A 19,413-nucleotide genomic window follows, 5' to 3' on the forward strand; every position below is an offset into this window, starting at 1 on the left:
TAAGTTCCTTTTTTTTAAAACAAGAGAACACTTTCAACCCAAATATCAACAAATCAGTATGGTTATCAATTTTCAGCGAAAAAAGGTTCCGAAGGTTTTTCAGTTTGTGACCCTATTCACATTGCTGTCCCTATTCACCCCATTTTATGGTGCTGGCTTCACCGTATTTCAAATTCTGTGGAATTGCACAAAGGAAAATGGAATTCTGGGGTTCACTTGACTTTATGGTAGGTTGGAAATACAAGGACAGCACCGAAAGGTGTCCATATCCAGCTAGGATCACTGCCCATAATTCAATGGGGGAGGTAGGACCTCAGTTAGAATCATCTAACACTGGAGGAACTTTTATGACTCAATTCGGAGATCTCTTTAGGCCTCCGTTTACTAATGAATAAAATCCTCTTGGTTTGAGATGGGACAGACGGATTTGCATGTCGTCAGAAACTAAACCTAATCGACAGGAAATTAGATCATGGGGGATGGCTACGTTCTGCCATTGCTCTGGATGCGCCCAGCTGGAAATACCCGAGTGAAAAAAAGTTTATGGATTTTAACCCACAAAGTTTGCTGTGGCATTGGAATTTAGAAAATGTAATGCATGTTTAAGAAGTGTTGATGATAAATTGGAGATGCCTCTATCTTTGCTGCAGCAGAAACCCAATAGCAATGCGAGAGTGCCGCAAGTTTGATTTTACTCGTGCTCATCGGTGCAGTCGGTTGCATTGTGTGTGGCTCACGAAACAGTTCGGCAGGACCTTTAACACCGGGCTGTGAGGCCTAGCATGACAAGTCATTTAGCACAGTCAACACAGCACATTACATGACAATATTGCCAGGAAAAACGCAATCATGCCTTGCCGAGCAGCTGGATATTTGATGTGATTTGATGTGTAACAGTTCAGCACAGCATATTGAGGCGTCAATTGAGGGCAACTGCCAGAGCTATCCACTGACTGTTTGGATCCTTTACCTGCAGAATTCGCAGTTTGTGGAATTCAGGCGACGCGGCCTTCAAGAATATATGCGGCTGGTCTGCAACAAGCTGCTGCAGGCGTCGCCGGATTTCGCTGCCACCCCTACCAAGGCAGCTCTTGTACAGATTCTACCCTTCTTCGCGTGAGTCGTGCCACTAGGCCATTGCTTTTCCGAGCCATTATAACGTGAGCGCTTACTAGCAATCGCAGCACCCTCGAGTCTCTACAAAGGTGTTGACCTGTTTGCCGCAACCATCTGTGCAGATAAGCTCGGGATTTGGAGATCCCAGGCTTAAATTCCATACACTTTGTTGAAACATGTCTACTGACGTATCGTTTTGATCCATGTCAAAGTATAGTGATCTCTCCAAATGTGCTTGCCCTGCTTGTTCTGTAAAATGGGTACAAACTCCCCCAGAGGTTTGCTCTCCGTCCGTCCCACCTGTGGTTTTCTATACTTTTTCCCTTACCCTTTGACATATTTAACTGAAACTTGGTACATGGCTTTATTATGATAAGTTGCAGAACAAGTTCGGGTTTCAGGACATTTGACCAATTTTTGAATTTGTTTAAAAAAAGAAAAAAAAAACATTCAGTGGCACCAGTAGGTGACGTGAATTGCAGAGCAATTCTCACTCTTGTTGCACTCATTTTCACACAAATCAAAAAGCAAGGTATTATTTATTTTTTATCTCTGAACTTACGTGGTTCACTTTTTCGTTGTTCAATGTTTGGAAGCACTATGTTCGAATTCCGTTTGTGACTTGTGATTCCAAACCTATGATGTATGATGAGAGAACTCAAAGCAAATGGCGGGAGTTCAGGGGGGAAGCAATACTACCGTAGTAAGCTACTTTTTTCATTAATTAATAATTAATTTCATTAATTAATTAATTAATTAATTAAAAGTTACTATTATTTAAATATTATTTATTTAATGGCAATCGGCAGACATCAGTTTATGATCAAAGAACTACTTAATTACCTCCGCCACAAAAGCTGGATGGAGGTTATGTTTTCACCCCTGTCTGTCCGTTTGTCCGTTTGTGAACAAAATATCTCAAAAAGTTGTGGACGGATTCGGACGAAATTTGGCAGAGATGTAGCGTATGTGACAAGGACGAAATTGTTAGATTTTGGTGAAGATCCGGATTCGGATCCGGCTACGAAAATTATTTAAGTGATTCCTCACCATTGGGAGATAGGGCCAAAAACTATACATAGCAGGATATCTCAAAAAGTTATGCACAGATTTGTACGAAACTTGGTGGACCGGGTGGGTGTCTGACAAGGACAAATAGATTCGATTTTGGTGAAGATCTCCATATGGATTCGGATATGAGAGTTATTTAATTTTCAAGTGATTCTTCACCATTGGGAGATAGGGCCAAAAACGATACATAGCAGGATATCTCAAAAAGTTGTGGACGGATTTGGACGAAACTTGGTGGACAAATTGGGTGTGTGACAAGGACGACTTGATTCGAGTTTGGTGAAGATGTGAATACGGATTTGGATACGAGCATTATTTAATTCATAAGTGATTCTTCACCACTGAGAAATTTATTTATTTATTTTTGTATACAGAATGGAGGCTCGTGTAAGAGCTAACACATTGTACATGAAAACATGCACAGACACATAAAACATGCAATGAAGGGGAGGAGGGAGAGGAGGGAGAGGTACACGGTACAAAGCAAATGAACACTACTAGGAACCCCGGGAAAGAAGCTGGGGATTCAAAGAGGCAGATGTGGGGTGTTGTAACGGGGGTAGAAAAGATCAAGGTTTTGGATGGGGAAGATACGAGATGGTGGTGAACAGCTGTTTTAAAGGCCTGGAGGGAGGAGTGGGATTTAAGAGAGTGAGGGAGTTTGTTCCAGAGGCAGGGAAAAGAGGAATGAAAGAGTGAAGGTGAGCAGAGAGTCTTGATTTTGGCAATTTTACCAGGAGAGGGTTGCTGGCAGATCTTGTGCGACCTGTAGGAATATTTGGGGAACAGAGCACAGACAGAGCAGGGAGAGCAAGGCCGGAGAGGAGTCGGTGTTGTATTGTTGGCCTGTTTGGCGTTCCTGAACTGATGTCGATTGGTGTTCTTGTCCGGCATGTGTTTTATTTACAAGCTGCACTATGAGGTCCGATCAACGTATAAACAAAGAAGGTACAAAACACAGGTCAGTTTTTGCTGCTTTTTATTTATTTATTTTTAAAATCAACATTTCCAAACTATTCATTTGCCTTTTACAAGGAAAGACAGTTCCCAATTGGCCTGCATCCCAGACTTTGACCGCCATATGGTGGAGCATTGTTTAGAAGGTCATACGGCCAGTTACAAAACACAAACCTTCCATATTGTTTCCTCCTCTTTCCTTTTTAATGCCGTGAACAAACTTTCGTAGGTCACGAGTGATGAAGGTTGTGGTCAAGTTTCATCAAAATTGTGTGTGTAGTTTCGGAGAAGAAGTTCCGATGTTTACATATCGGCTGACTGACAGACACCGAGCGATACTAATAACTCCCCTGCACAACGTTTGTTCCATGTGAGCTAAAAAAAATCGGGGAGGTATTGTAGTTGGCTCCATCTATCTGTCTGTCTGTCCATCCGTCCGTCATGCTATCGCCTCATAAACTGTTGTACATAAATTCAGCAAGCTTGGTAGTTATGATCACCACTTGGTAGGAATGTGTGAGAGCAGTATCGTTTGTAGCTCTGCCCCCTGGGGCCCTGGTGCGGGGTCAAAATGTCAAATACCAAAAAATGCAATTACTGGCACATTTTTGAACATTTCTTAGGAAACTTTGTATATGTAATCAACATTGGAAGACGCATGAAATATGTAACGATTTTTTGGATTTGATCTCCGGTTCTTGCCCCAGCGAGTGTGGAATTGGGGGCTTAGGGGTCAAAAACGGAAGATGTTTTTTATGGATCCGCCATAGAAGTCGCCAGCCGGAGGCATTATTTTTTTAAACTCAAAATTCGATATTGGGTTATTTCTGGTGGAGCTCTCTGCCATCTATTCGCAACAATCACAGAACTCTCTGGGTTATTCCTGGTGGAACCTCATGTGCAATGGTGGCCTATCGGAGAGGACGCCAGATTGCGATCCTGGAAGTTGTGGGTTCATAATCCAGCCGAAGGCCATATTATTATGGAGTTGGACTCTAAACTTCAGGGAGTGAAGCTCGTCTCAAGAGCGTTGCCATGTCACCGTTGGAATGTTGGTAATAACCCATCTGGCGTAATTAACAACTGTCGATGCGGGGGCAATCTGCCTGCCCTCACTTGGTCTGGCCCACTCACTGTGGTCGATACTTATTCCCTTTCCCTGTACTTTCCACGAAAAAAAAGTTCAAGTGTTAAAACGTTTTTCACACGATCATTCTCCAACAATGATGTCAAACCCCCAAGTATGATGTCATCAACCTCTTACTCCCCAAACTAAGGGTTGCACCTTATTTTCAAGGATGATAATGATTATGCAATTTCATTGTGCAAGAAGACATCCGAAACCTGATTGAATTATTGACTCTTTAGAAAGGCATTTCGAGCAGCAACTCCTTTCGGCTTTTCCTAACACGCTTGTACACCCGGGAGCTTTCCGGCAATCTGTCTCCCTTTTTTTTTCTTTTTCTTCAGAGAAAATCTGTTTTTCACAACCCACACAAAGCTAGGCCTTTTAATTGGTTTATGTCAGGGCAGTTGTCATAATTGTTGTTCCTGAACTCTTGCTACAGAAGTTGTGCTGCAGATGAATTACTTTTAAGCTTTTTAGAGCACTACATCATCCAAAATATATTGAGAAAAGAGAAGTGATGGCACGGATGCCACCCGTTGTCAGCAAACAGATATCCGGGAAGAGCGTTACTCTGTTTGCACATGCTCGGAATTTTTCTTTGGGAAAAAGACTCGGTCGAGGGATCCTCGATGGATGAGCCAGATTTTGTCCCGTTTGTCTGGATGGAAGGAACCACAATTCCAACACTCCTAAAATAGCCAAATCATACAGCAAAGATCATTTTATAACCACATTGCAAAAAAAAAAAAGGGAGGGAGAAAGGCAGAGAAAGAATGGGGAAAGAGAGGGAGACAGAGAGAGAGAGAGAGAGAGAGAGAGAGAGAGACAGAGAGAGAGAGAGAGAGAGAGAGAGAGAGAGAGAGAGAGAGAAAGAGAAAGAGAAAGACAGACAGACAGACAGACACACACAGGGAGGGTTTGCTTGGATTTGAGTGGTAACTTGAGTTTTTGCTTCTGCTGTAGTCTCCAAATTGAACAGCACAAAAACAACCTCATGGGAAGGTTGTTTGCATCAGCTTCATATTATGTAAACAAAGTGGCATCCATTGCAGGAGGAAGGCTTCTGTGCCACCATCAACAAGATGGCAGACTCAGGAGGTTGGTGAGACATTGTTTAATTAGGTTGATGGTCTGTTTCTTGGGGTTATTTATTTATTTATTTATTCCTCACACTCTATTATGCATGATAATTCTCTCTCTTTCTCTCTCTCTCTCTCTCTCTCTCTCTCTCTCTCTCTCTCTCTCTCTCTCTCTCTCTCTCTCTCTCTCTCTCTCTCTCTCTCTTTCTGTCTGTCTCTCTGTCTCTCTCCATCTCGCTCACGCATGTGAGCGCACATTGTGCCCAATAAGTACGTGATGAGCAGGCCTGCTTTTAATGTATTCCCGCCACCTACTTATTTCTGTTGATCGTAGCAGGTCATGATTGCTGGAAATTGCAAAGCTGTGAAAGTGCACATGGTGCATTTCAAACTCGTCCAGAGAACGGCCGAAGCACTCTCTTATCCCTTGCTACTCGACGCTTTTCGAATGGGCTATCGGTCTTTCTCCATTAGCCGCTCTCGGATCCATCATTGTCTTCGTGCCTGTTCATATTGCCTTCATGTCACCGTTTGCTTCCTTCCACCAATTCCCAGGACATCGTTGTCGCACAGCTAGAGCCGCCTCCACCCGCCTTCATCCCCTTCCCCGTACGCAGTCAAACGATCGCCCCCTCGCCGCCACTCGCCTTGATTCCCACACTATTAATTCGAATCTGCGGTGCATTTGTCCAACTTTTACCTCTCACACCCTGCAGTAGGAGCCATTACGCTCTCATGGTTAGGGAGAGTGGGTGTTGGTGTTTACAGCAGACGTAGCTTGTTCTCGAGCGCAAAATGCTCTTGCATCAGGGTTGAAGCAAAATAACCTAAAACATTCAATATCGTGCTGAATCGTAAACCAGGTGTTCTGTTCCGTCTTCCTTTTATACCGTTAGTCTATCCTGTATCTCCATATATGTCAGCCTTCAGGGTGGAGTCTTCAAGCACACAATGGCTTGGATCTTCGCACTCTGCTTTTTGAACCGGGAGTCGATTTCTGGTCTCACCAAGTGCTCGGCTCCAAGGCTTTTCAAACTTTCGTTGATTGCTTTGTTTTCTGCACAGCGATTTCACCCAATGCTGATGTCCCGCTTCAATTAAAGATTTCTGCAGGCACTACCAAATTTTACTCCAGGCTAAATTCCTGTGGGCTGTGCTGGTGGGAAATAGCTGACCTGCAGGATCACCCTGACACAGCTCCACCGGTGAATCAAAAAATAGCAAGTGGAGGTTCTTTAGATTATGTCTTCTGGGATTGGTGAACACTGAGCGCAGTGCTGTCAAGCCGTCGATTCTGCTGATCTTGGAGATGGCTTACGGCTGCGCTACCATGAGACTTCATAGACCTCAAACAGGAATTTGACGGTAGTTTGCTATTGAACAAAAGTGTTTTATCACATATTGCTGACAGGCAAAATTTCCGAGGCATTTCCGATAGGAGGTGCCCTGCAGATGCTAAAGTTGGGTGTGTGTGTGTGTGTGTGTGTGTGTGTGTGTGTGTGTGTGTGTTTTTTTGTCATTTCCATTTGCGGGTTACATGAGGAGGAACGGAGTCCTCCCAGGACCCAAAGTATCCCTCTCCGCGTCGGTAATGGACCAAGATGTTCAACTTTTTCAGAGTTTTGTTCCAAGGGCTCTTTTCAAGATCGTCACCGAGTCCCGTACAGTCTCCAACTGTAGTTTGTTTTTGGTAATGTTCCCATGGATGTTTTTAAAGATATATGTAAGGTTCTTCTTTATCATTCCCATTGCTCCAATTAATTATCACTTGTACAATTTTGGCACTCTTCAGCTTCCAAGATCTTTTCACTTCATTCTTGAGGTGTTGGTATTTGGTCATTTTCTTGATTTCTGCATTATTTAGGCCAAAATCGCCAAGTACTTATATCTCAATCAACAATGTTGTACTTTCCTTTTTGTATCTTAGTACTATGTCCCGTTGCAATGCTTTGTTTTCTCTGTTCACGCTCGATGGGAACATCAGGTCATACGTGATAATTATGTCCTTGTTTTCAATGATGGATTTTCGTTCATGTTTCCATGAGTTTTGTGAAACTAGGATGTTGAAATTTCTGCATATGTGCCAGTGGATTCGTTACTCGACGTACTTTGTTGTGCCTTTGGGTGTATAGCTGCTCTGACATGAGTTTTTCACATCCTGATAGGAGGTGACACGTGCTTTCTGTTTCTACCTTGCAGAACCTACACTTGTCCGATTAACTCAGTCCCACCATCTTCTTAAAGCCATTGGTGTAGTATACTTGGTCTTGGGCATTTATTGAGCTGACCTCTTCTTAATCATTCCAGTGATCCTTCTTTGTCTGTCCCCAATCTGTCCAACTCTTTTTTATATTTCCCTGCTATTTTGTCTTTCTCCCAGTTATCTATCACTACATATGTGCTAGTATTTCATCTTGTATTTTGCTTTTGTCTTTTTTGCAATTGTTTGGGCTGTATTCGTTCCTGTTTCAGTTTGGTGCATGACATTTTCTAATCGCACCTGTTTTTGGAAGTTTTTTAGAAGATGAGTGAGGATATACTTTTTCTGGCTTGCTGTGTTCATGCTTGTACACAAATTGTATTCGGTAGTCTGTTGAGCTGTTCGCGTACTCTGCTAATCCTACAGTCGCTGCTCTGTGCACTTGATTGAGTTCCATCAGGCCGCCGCCTTCTTTCCTCGGCAGGTATATTCTTGGGATGCACTGATTTTTGTTTAGCATTTTGTGGATAGTGAGGGGTTTCCTTCCTTTGATATCTAGTTTGTTTATTTCTGTTTGTGGCCAGTTTACTAATCCACAGCTGTACTTGAACACTGGTTCCTAGTTGGTTTATGGCCTTGATTTTGTTCTTGGATATAGGTGTGTTTTCAGGATCAACCTCGCTCTACACAGGTATTCTTTGGTAATTGTTTTGTGCATGTTTTAATGACAAATCTAGTGACCCTCTTCTACTCCAAGGTATTTGTAAGATGCATCGTTGTCTAGCACCTGTATTGTTGTATCGAGGTCGATTTTTATATTTGTCTGTTTATTGGTCTACGTTGTATGAATGTGCACTTAGCACACCTATCTAGGGCAAATTTTGTGTGTGTGTGTGTGTGTGTGTGTGTGTGTGTGTGTGTGTGTGTGTGTGTGTGTGTGTGTGTGTGTGTGTGTGTGTGTGTAAGAGAGATAGAATTGTGAGGAACAGAAATGAAAAAAACGAGATGTGTGTGTGTGTGTGCGTGCACGTGTGCGCATTTGTGTGTTCTGTTTCTCCCCCTCTTTCTCCCTCTCTTTCTCTCTTTTTCTCCCTCTTTTTCTCCCTCTTTCTTTCACTCTCTCCCTCTCTTTCTCCCTCTCCCTCTCTTTCTTCCTCTCTTTCTCCCTCTCTGTCTCCCTCTTTTTCTCCCTCTTTCCCTCTCTCTCTCCCTTTCTCCCTCTCCCTCTCCCTCTCTTTCTCCCTCTTTGTCTCTTCTTCTACCTCTATTTCTCCCTCTTTCTCTCTCTCTCTCTCTCTCTCTCTCTCTCTCTCTCTCTCTCTCTCTCTCTCTCCCTCTCCCTCTCCCTCTCCCTCTCCCTCTTTTTCTCCCCTTCTTTTTCTCCCCAATTTCTCTCTTTCTTTTTCTCCCCAATTTCTCTCTTTCTTTTTCTCCCCAATTTCTCTCTTTCTTTTTCTCCCCAATTTCTCTCTTTATTTTTCTCCCCAATTTCTCTCTTTCTTTTTCTCCCCAATTTCTCTTTCTTTTTCTCCCCAATTTCTCTCTTTCTTTTTCTCCCCAATTTCTCTCTTTCTTTTTCTCCCCAATTTCTTTCTTTCTTTTTCTCCCCAATTTCTCTCTTTCTTTTTCTCCCCAATTCCTCTCTTTCTTTTTCTCCCCAATTTCTCTCTCTTCATCCCTTTTCTCCCTCTCTTTGCCCCCCCTCTTTCTCCCTTTCTTTCTCCTAGCTCCTCTTTTGATCATAATATAATCCTAAAATTGCCCCATGTTTTATGTGTTTACTTCCCATCACAAGCAAGCCAGCTTTTCTTGAACAATATTATCAAAACTAGTGAGATACACGTGCTACGCACGGGTGGGAGGCCAGAAGCATACAGGCAATGCAGATATGGCGAATGCTAAAGCATGAAAGCAATAAATTCCACATTCCTGTAGCACCTTCAGTCGCACGTCAGACATGGACAGCAAGTTCGTGAAGGACTTCCATGAAAAACGTACCCGTTCGCAAACAAACGGGTACGTTCACGTATAGAAACATCGATCGTGGGTCCGTGGCGAATCTGCATATGGCGATCCGCGAAGTTCACGTTCAGAAAGTAGAAACCATCAGGGCATGTCGTTATTCACTTGAACTCGATATCTCTTTTTTCATTCCAAACAACATAACTCCAATCACAAATTAATCACAAAATAAACTTTTAACAACATTGTTAATGTTTCCTTCATTGTAAAAACTACCAACTCAACAGTTAAAAGGATTTTGAGCCGATAGGTGTTACGGCCTTGGCAAGATCGATGGAGACAGCGATCTGTTAGCGTATACACCGCCCAAATAACTTTGTGGAATTCTCTCATGTGGAGATTAAACTCACGTCGTTTGAACTTTGGCCGAGGTCATTATTTACTTTTAATGATGTTTATATACGAATCAAAAAGAAGATAATTGGTTTTGGGTCGTCTTTTCCGCATATCTCGTGGGATTGTGAGTTGCAGAGATGGCCGTGATGGCGGGGAGGGGATTGGCTTTCTCTCAAGCCGGGATTCAACCCATGTCCTTATAAAAGGTCTTTGTCTGAGGTCACGGAGTCCGATCAGTGCAGCTGTGCAGCGCAGCTGTGCAGCGATTGTGGCAGCCGTTTGTGCGGCACCTGGGAAAATAACGTTATGCGGGAGTCCAAACCTGAAAATGCTGGATGCTAAAGCTGAAATTGGAAAAACAATATACCCTATTTTATTCCAGGAGATCACAGGATTACCCACCCAAAATATCGTTGCGATCGGTTCAGCTGTTTTTGCGGTACCTTTGAACGGGCGGACAGACAGACAGGCAGACGGACGGACATTTGGTGAATGATAGTAAGATTGTTTGAACCCCCCACTTGTCAGATCTTGGCACTTTAGTGAGTACTAAAATACTCCATCTTTACTGGCAACAGAGGATGAGCGGGTACCTCTTGGGCTTTCTTACTGTTCGTGTTGTGCATTTAATATGATCCAATGAGCTCAACTGGTCGATTTGCATAAACATTTAAATTGATCGTGTGTTTGATCCAAAGTTTGTTTGCTTATTCAATTTTCCCTCATTTGTAATGGTGTACTAGGGTTCAAATCTAAAACTACAAAGGGCAGTGTGCTGCATGAAGCTGCCATCACAAGAAAGTTGTACTTTCTGCTCGATTGAACTCTGTCAAAAACCAGACAGCGCCAAGGTCAACATACTACAACTGAGTTACCCTGCTGGTGCTTATATCGTTACTTTCGTATTTTTACATTCCCTCAGATTTCTTCTTTTTTTTTTTCTTCTTTCCAACCCTGTTTCTCTCTTGGTACCTTGTTCCTTGTTGTACCTTGTTCCTTGATGGTGGTACCTTGTTCCTTGTGGTACCTTGTTCCTCATGATACCTTGTTCCTCATGATACCTTGTTCCTCATGCTACCTTGTTCCTTTTGTGGTACCTTGCTCCTCGTGCTACCTTGTACCTTGTTTCTCATGATGCTTTGTTCCTCATGATACCTTGTTCCTCATGGTACCTTGTTCCTCATGATACCTTGTTCCTCATGATATCTTGTTCCTCATGATACCTTACCCCTCAGAGTCGTATTAGTCACTACCTCATGTCTTGCACTCATTATCAGCTGCTTTTCATTCATTTATTTCTCCCCCAAAACCAAACCCATCCCCCATCCCCTTCCCTGCACCCAAGTACATTTTCTCCTTTTATGTTTTCCATTCATTCACACTCTGTTTTACAATCCCTGCTGTTTGTAGTCCGCTCAGAATCCTGAGCGACTTTCATTCACCATTCCTTTTGTCTAACTAGCAGTCCACTTCTTGTGAAAAAAAACAAAAATTGTATACAAAGTAAAGATTCATGGAAGAGCAAGAATCACTGAATGGATCAGGACACAACAGAACAAAAGGAACAACATGGGGAAAACATACAGCAGGGTCGAGGGTCAAATTAAATGGAGATTGGGACAAATAAGGTATGTGGGGAGGAAAGAGGAGTAAGGATGTACACACAGGGTGGACAATATTGATACAGAAGCAAACTCTCAGGAAGGAAAACCTGGAAATTTGGAAGGAGGGAGAACTGCATTTTTACCTGTAATGGGGAAAACTGCATGTCTCTTCCCTGAGCTATTGTCTCATTATTTACGCGTGATGTACCCACTCATATATAGCGCATTGTTTAAATGGCATTACACACCCAGACACTGAATACGGTGTGCATAAAATGTATGATGGACTTGTCATGTTAAAAAGCACATTTGTACATCAAGAGAATTGGGGCTTACTCGATACGCATTGTTCCGCCCTATGAGCGTCTGTGGTGTGTAGCCATAGCAACTGTCTCCATAGTGACAGCTGGTACCACGGGCTGCAAGCGCAAGCGGTGTGGAGCACTTTGCTTCCTCCCAGTCAAAGCGTGAATTCTGTGTCATTTTTTTACATTCCACCATCATGACACAGAAGTAAGGAAAGACGCAGGTTAGCTTTTTGCAGGAGCAAGAGAAATGGTGCACAGGCGTTGCGTTTTTGACAACCGATGACAGCGCTGTGGTAAGATTGCAATGGGATTTCCACACGAGGTAATTAGCTATCACAAACCGGGCTTTCTAAAGGCCGGGGCCATCACTGCCTCTGTTTCATCACGCGGCGAGTGGCCTTCCATTTTTTGGGGATTTTTGGGAGAGAAGACCTCAAATTGGAATTTACCCATTCCTCACGCCCCATCCGAGCAAAGCACTCGAGGTCAGCGATGAGAATGAAAATGCATCGGATCTTGCATAAGGTTAGGTTGGATTGTGTTTGACTGTCATTCACTTGAAAGATTTCAACTGATCATGAGAAATTGTCAAATTATTTCCCCCCCAAGAAACATCTTCAGAGACAATAATATGACCTGTTAAAACAGCGGGTGTGGCCCACATGATAATTAAGCAAATAACATCCCAGCATGCTTAGGGTCATGTATAAGAATGCTGCACAGGCCTGGTTGCCTCTAATTATCGCGAGCACGGCTGCAAACTGAGACTCCCCCAAAGCCCCTCATCCACAGAGCGCATGTGTGGTCACCCAATGGGTTGATGAGCATGACATTGATGTTATCCATATGTCGTGACCTTCATTCTTGGTCACCAGATTTGAACCCAATCGAGCATTTATGGGATTTTCTACAACGATGCCTGAGACAGCTTTTGCCACCTCCATCAAACAGGTGTGAGTTGATTGACTTCCTCAAGGAAGAATGAATGATCGTTTTAAGGCCATTTTCCCCGCGAGAGCGGGGGTTAGCCTTGCGGGCCCCATGACAATCATGGTTCCCTGTTTGAGGCATTGTTTTTATGGCCGGATGCCCTTCCTGATGCCAACCCTTGGTCATGCTCTTACGATGCGCAGGGATACTGTGTACCTATTCTAAACCGGGGTACACACTGTGATCATTCATCCCAGCAAGCTGGTACTCAATTTGCCGACCTCGGAAGGATGACAGGCTGAGTCAACCCCCCTGGTGTTAATTCAGCGATCGATCGGGATTCGAACCCAGGATCCTAGGATCCCAAGCCAGCACCCTAACCGCTAAGCCAACACCAGGCTCTCAAGGAAGAATGGTGCCATATTCCTCTTGCAGAATTTCAGACACTGTGGACTCTATGCCACGGCGTATACAGGCCGTACTAGCCGCAGGTGGTGGCCCAATGCCCTATTAAGCGACTTTACGTTGGTGTTTCCATTTTTTTTTTGTCCACTACCTGTACGTACATACATACTGTGGTGTGCAAAACAATGAGTCCACTTAAATCAATGCCTAGCTTTCTCAAATCACGATTTCAAACACGAATTTATCATAATATTGAAGATGTGTATTGATATTCTTTCATGTATTACCTCCGCCACTGAAAGTGGATGGAGATTATGTTTTCACCTCTCTCTGTTTGTCTGTTTGTTACTTGGGAAATTGAAGGCACACAAGTATATTGGTTGGTCTGGTCTGTTTGTCTGTCTGTTTATTTTGTATGTCAATCACCTATTTAGGCCAAAAGGTCAACATAAGCCAAATGTCAACAACTTGGATGTGATTTCTAAAATCCTCGATTTTCATCTGAATGACTTGAAATTTGAAGAGGATTTTGCATATCTGGTCACTGAATTCAACCACCAATTATTTTTGAGGTATAACGGTCAAAAGGTCAACATGGGCCGAATTTCTAAAATCATCAGTTTTCATCTGATTGACTTGGAGTTTAAAGAGGATTTGCACACTTGGTCATTGAATTGAACCACCAATTATTTATAAGGTCAAATTTGTTTTAGGGATTTCGCAAGTATCATGCTCTACATGACATCTTTCTTGTTTTGTTTTCTGTGAGCATGATATCTCAAAAAGCTGTGGACGGATCTGGACGAAACTTGGCGGACAAGTTGGGTAGGAGACAAGAACAAGCCAATTCGATTTTGGTTGAGGTCAGAATAAATATCCGGCCTATCAGTGGGATACAAAATGTAAACTGTTGAGTCTGGCGGAGGTATCTGCCCGAACAAGTGCTATTCTAGGTATACAGTACTAGTTATTATTGACTCGCACTTTTTTGTATACTGAATCGAGGCTCGTGAAAGAGCTAACATTTACTTCACAAACAAATCAACCAGACAAACAAAATATATAAAAAGAGGGAGCGGAAGACAAGATGGGGAGAGAAGGGGAAGCACACAAACACAATATTTGAGAGCAGGGAGATGTGTGGAAGGGAGAGGGCTTGGGGGGAGGAGGTGTGGGAAGGGGGGGGGGGAGGGAGAAGTATAAAACACAAGGACACCAAGGACTTCCAGGACAGAAGTTGGTATTTCAAAAAAGTGGAATTGGGGTGAAATTAGAGGGGGTAGAAAAGATCAAGGTTTTGGATGGGGGAAGATAAGAGATGGTGGTGAACAGCTGTTTTAAAGACCTGGAGGGTGGAGTGGGATTGAAGAGAGTGAGGGAGTTTGTTCCAGAGGCGGGAGAAAAGAGGAATGAAGGAGTGAAGGTGAGCAGAGAGTCTTGCTTTTGGCAGTTTGACCATAAGAGGGTTGCAGGCAGATCTTGTGCGACCTGTAGGAATATTTGCGGGACAGAGCCCAGAGAGAGCTGGGGGGGCAAGGCCAGAGAGGAGTCGGTAGAAGACGGAAAGACCACCAACCTGCCTGCGGTGAGTGAGTGAGAGGCCCTTGGAGTTAGCTTCATCGCGGGAGATTCCAATGATTCTGAATGCTTTGGTTTCAACAGCGTGAAGACGAGCTAGGTGTGAGGCAGGAGCACCAGCCCAGAGGGGAGAGCAGTATTCCATTGAGCTGCGGATGAAAGCCTTGTATGTGGTGAGGAGCTCAGGTGTGCCAAGGAAGGACTTCGCACGACGGAGGATGCCCAGTCGGCGACTGGCTTTGGAGGCCAGATTTGAAATGTGGTTTTCCCAGGAAAGATCATGGCAGATAGTGAGACCCAAAAGCTTGAGTGACAGAACTTCTTGGAGAGGATTATTCAGAAAGTGGATGGGAGGGTTGTCCAGTCGGTCTTTTCGGAGAGACATCGTAAGAGTGTGAGATTTGTCAGGATTGAATGACATGTTCCACTTGTTTGCCCAGTCTGTGATTTTGTCCGGGTCTGCAGAGAGTGAGGAGGATGCAGACTGCCGATCTGAGGGATGAAGAATGGAGCGACAGAGAGTAGTCATCAGCAAAGAGATACAGAGGATTTTCAAGAGAGTCAGAGAGATCATTGATGAAGACCAGAAAAAGCACAGGGCCCAGAACACTGCCTTGTGGAACTCCAGCCTGAACAGGAAGAGGAGATGAGAGAAACCCATTCAGGGCCACACGTTGACTATGACTAGAGAGGAAGTCATAGGTCACTTTGTTTTAATAATAATAAATGAAGGGTGAATACATTTGAGAGAAAGATAAAATAAACGTGAGTATTCTGACTATGCTCTGGAGTGCATTACAACTCTTTTGGGAAATGTTGACTCAAACTTAATCCATGAACTAATTAAGTCAATCCCAAATGGACTTGAGGCAGTTAGTTGTCAAGGCAAAAGGGGGTCACACTGATTTATTATTGATTATACGTAAAGACAGATTTGATAATTTTTAGCCGCGTCTCAGACGCGGCTGTTGTTGTTGTTACCACCTCTTCTTCTTCTTCTTCTTCTTCTTGTTGTTCTTGCAGAGAAGACAAAACCTCAAAGCTCCACCCATTCTGGGAACCATAGCTCCACCCATTCTGGGAGAGCCTTCATATAAACAAATATCCACCATTTTATTAACTCGCATAGCTTTGAGGCCTGTTTTGTAGGCCCGTGGTGTCTTCCTCTCTCACACAGTTTTCTTTCAAATCAAATTCGATATATCATTTCATTTTTCACAGTCGCCAACATAGTTTTAGACTCGGTTGAAAAAAAACGGGAAGAAAATGCGATGAAAGTTGCCCTTTATAGAACGAAATGAATTCTCAAAGGCCTGTAACTTCAAGTCCATTGACATTTTTTTTTTTTAAATCGCGGCATGCTCAGTCATACACCGCCCGAAATAAGAGACGGGAAAATGCCGAGATATATATATTTTGTTTAAATCGCGGCATGGTCAGTCATACACCGCCCGAAATAACAGACGGGAAAATGCCGAGATATATTAAAAATTCGTCCATTTGATAATCGTCACGATGAAATATTTAATTTATACGTCGTCACAATAATGTGGAGAGAGGAGCATAGCTTCGTTCACGTGTCGCCACATACGGGAAATTGCCGAGATATACTTTTTTTTTAATCGCGGCATGGTCAGTCATACACCGCCTGAAATAACAGACGGGAAAATGCCGAGATATATTTAAAATTCGTCGCCACACACGGGAAATTGCCGAGATATATTTTCACTTTGCACAAAAATAACATCAAGTAATCGAATCAATAGGAATGTCCTGTGCCTATAACATCGACGTTATAGGCACAGCTGCATCTAGGCATTGTGTAACATCGACGCGGCTTTTGTTTTAATTAAAACTTTTTGTACTTGTTTTCACAATAAGTGTTGTATCCTTACGTATCCTTACTTAATAAGTATCCTTACGAGTTCATGGAAATCCCTTGAAAGTGCTTCTGGTTTCATATTACAATTATTACTCTCACCTGAGGAGAGGGTATTGCATTTGAGTCCGTTTGTCTGTTTGTTTATTTGTTTGTCCGCACAGAATAAATATGATTTTCTCTGCAACCGTTGGTCCGATTGACAGGAAATTTTCACCTTAGTTGCAACTTCACCTGTATAATTTTTCTATGATAATTATGATGTCATAGGTCACGTGGTTCGGCTGCCATCTTGGAAAAACCGAAAAACTTTGCACCTCTATATCTCCGAAAGTGCTGAATAGAAAAAATTGAGACATGGCTCATTGTAAAGAACTCTCCATGCGGAATGAAATATGTTAATGATGATGTCAGAGGTGCCTCCATTATGACGTCATAATTCGACAAGTACAAAACTTCATCTGATCAAGATGAAATTTCTTGAGCATAATCTAGGAATAAATTAGTTTAGAAAGAAAATAATGATGACGTCATCGGGCACGTGTTTCGGCCGCCATATTTGTTTTAACCCAAAAGCCTTAAAAACCACTGAAAATACATCCTGGCAAGGGTTTGCAATCTCTGATTGCTCTTTTTCTTGTTTATTTTGTTATCATGTCTCGATTCATAAATTTGCTACTGTACTCATACTTTTGCACCCCATTGTAATGCATACATACATACATACATACATGCATGCATATACACACATATACACACACATACACACTGCAGAGAATAATAATAGCACCTCTTTTTTTTATATATATATACTTAGAGGAAGTGCCATCAGTACTGTCACTTCCCGGGATACTCTGAGTACCAGCGACGTCATAACATTGTTGCCGCTTTTCTCACCGTATTCAGTGGGGAATTTCCTCAAGATAAATTTCCTCCTCCCCATGGATGCCAACCAATGGGGATTGTCCATGCTCTATCCTTTTCAAGCAAGGAAGTAGCACGTACCATTTTAAAAGTCTTTGGCATGACTTGAACCGGTCCAAACCGGATGTGTGTTTCTTAGGAGACACCATCTCCTTACTGGATGGACGTTGGCTCCCTACGGAAGCTCATCCCCCCTTTGACAGGTTTTGTTTTTGGTCCTGGCAGGTGTCACGGTCACCCTCCCCACTAGTAAAGCCAGTGAGGGGTGTCGGGTTTAGCCTTCCTCTGGTGAGAGGGAAGATCTCACAACAATACAGGGTGATACTTGTCTCAAAACCATCAAAATTGAAGCTCCAGACAAGAAATTTCAATAATGAAATCTGGAGTGTCGAGGAGAAGAAAGCTTGAGTGTACAGAAACCATCCTCAACTGTAATGTGTATTATACGCATTTAAGAGTGGGCGATGAATGGTAGGGGGGAAAGGTTTATGGACAAGCTGAGCAAAATAGTGTATAATGGTGCTTGAGAGTCACATGTGGAGCATGTTGTACAACAACCCTTTAGAGTCACCTGTTCAGCATAGTGTACAACAGAACTTGAGGTTTAATGGACAGGGATGTAGTCATACCTTGAAGTGAAGCATACCATACCTTGAAGGACGGAGACACACGAACAACGGACGCGATCCACCAGATCATCTTTTCCCTTGTGTTTGATTTGGGTTCCCATTTCCTCGCATTCGCTGTTAGTTCAGAAAGGAAGGATAAAGCTAACACCTTTGCTGACATGAATGCTGATAAAAAAGCATCTCAAAGTAACAATGACTCATTGTGTGGAAGTTGCAATGCTGTTGTTCAAGAGGATGCTTGTGCCATTTAATGTGACCTCTCTAGATTGTGGTTTAATGCTCCATGCCAGAATGTGTCCAAGAGGTTGTACTGTATGACATCATCAGTGATTTTGACAATGAAGAAAGCAATATCCATTGGAACTGTAGAACTTGCAATAAGAGTGCGGCAAACTTAGTGAGGAGAGTAGTGACAAGTGTGGTGAGAGATGTAGTGAGATGAAGAAAGAACATGAGAAGATCAGAAATGAAGGAGTGTTTTCAGTTTCAGAACAAACACTCGGTATAACTCCCAATAATATGCCGATTGATTCTGCAAATGAGGTGATAGAGAGGTTCGTTACTACCAAGATGGATGAGTTGAATGATAGGGAATGCAGAAAGGGTAACCTCATCTTTGGGCTTCCAGGGTCTGAGGGTGATACTTCAGAGATCAGAAAAGAAGGGGACAAATACAACGTGGAAACAATCATCCGTCAGGATCTGAGGGTCCCCTTGTGTGGGATTAAGGCAGCGTATCATCTCGGGAAGAAAAAGCAAGACTATTATGATGATGCTATGAGTCGTCGCTTTTGACGATTCTCTTCCTTTCCTTGGTGTGCTCACCAAGCATTGTGCATTGTGCAATGGCTGTATAGTCCAATGCGGGACCCACAGCATCTACTGCAAGCATTGCAGGTATAGACTGGTCCTTACGGAGATGGACATTGGGAGGTTTTTCTTTCTTGCCTCCGCTGTCTCTCGATAGCAAGTTTCCCATATTCAAAGTGGTCCATGCCTTTGCAGCAAATGTTATGCCAAGCTGGCCTCTTTGTGGCCTGATGTCCCGTCGTAACAACTTGGATGGCTCAAGCCTTGAGTGTAGACTTAAGGACGTCCTTATAGCGCTTTCTTTGTCAACCACGTGACCGTTTACCAAATTTAAGTTGTCCTTAGAAGAGCTCTTGGGATGCTATGGTCTTCCATGCATTTGAGGTATCGTGCCCCAGTTTACATAAGGAAATGCTGTAATCAATTCCTTGGTTAT

At 43.1% G+C, this 19,413-nt stretch overlaps 1 protein-coding gene across 1 annotated transcript in view; it reads left to right on the forward strand.

The window, feature by feature from the left end:
* Positions 1-1,545, forward strand: part of SNX29 (sorting nexin 29) — a 476,585-nt gene extending 475,040 nt beyond the window's left edge. The window contains exon 22 of the mRNA XM_078778010.1: positions 977-1,545. Coding sequence (XP_078634136.1) covers positions 977-1,120 — 144 coding nt within the window. The 3' untranslated portion in view covers positions 1,121-1,545. The remainder of the gene's footprint in view (positions 1-976) is intronic.
* Positions 1,546-19,413: the final 17,868 nt, after the last annotated feature.

Source organism: Myxine glutinosa, chromosome 5 (genome assembly GCF_964187855.1).
Source record: "Myxine glutinosa chromosome 5, kmMyxGlut1.1, whole genome shotgun sequence".
Classification (NCBI taxonomy): Eukaryota; Metazoa; Chordata; class Myxini; order Myxiniformes; family Myxinidae; genus Myxine; species Myxine glutinosa.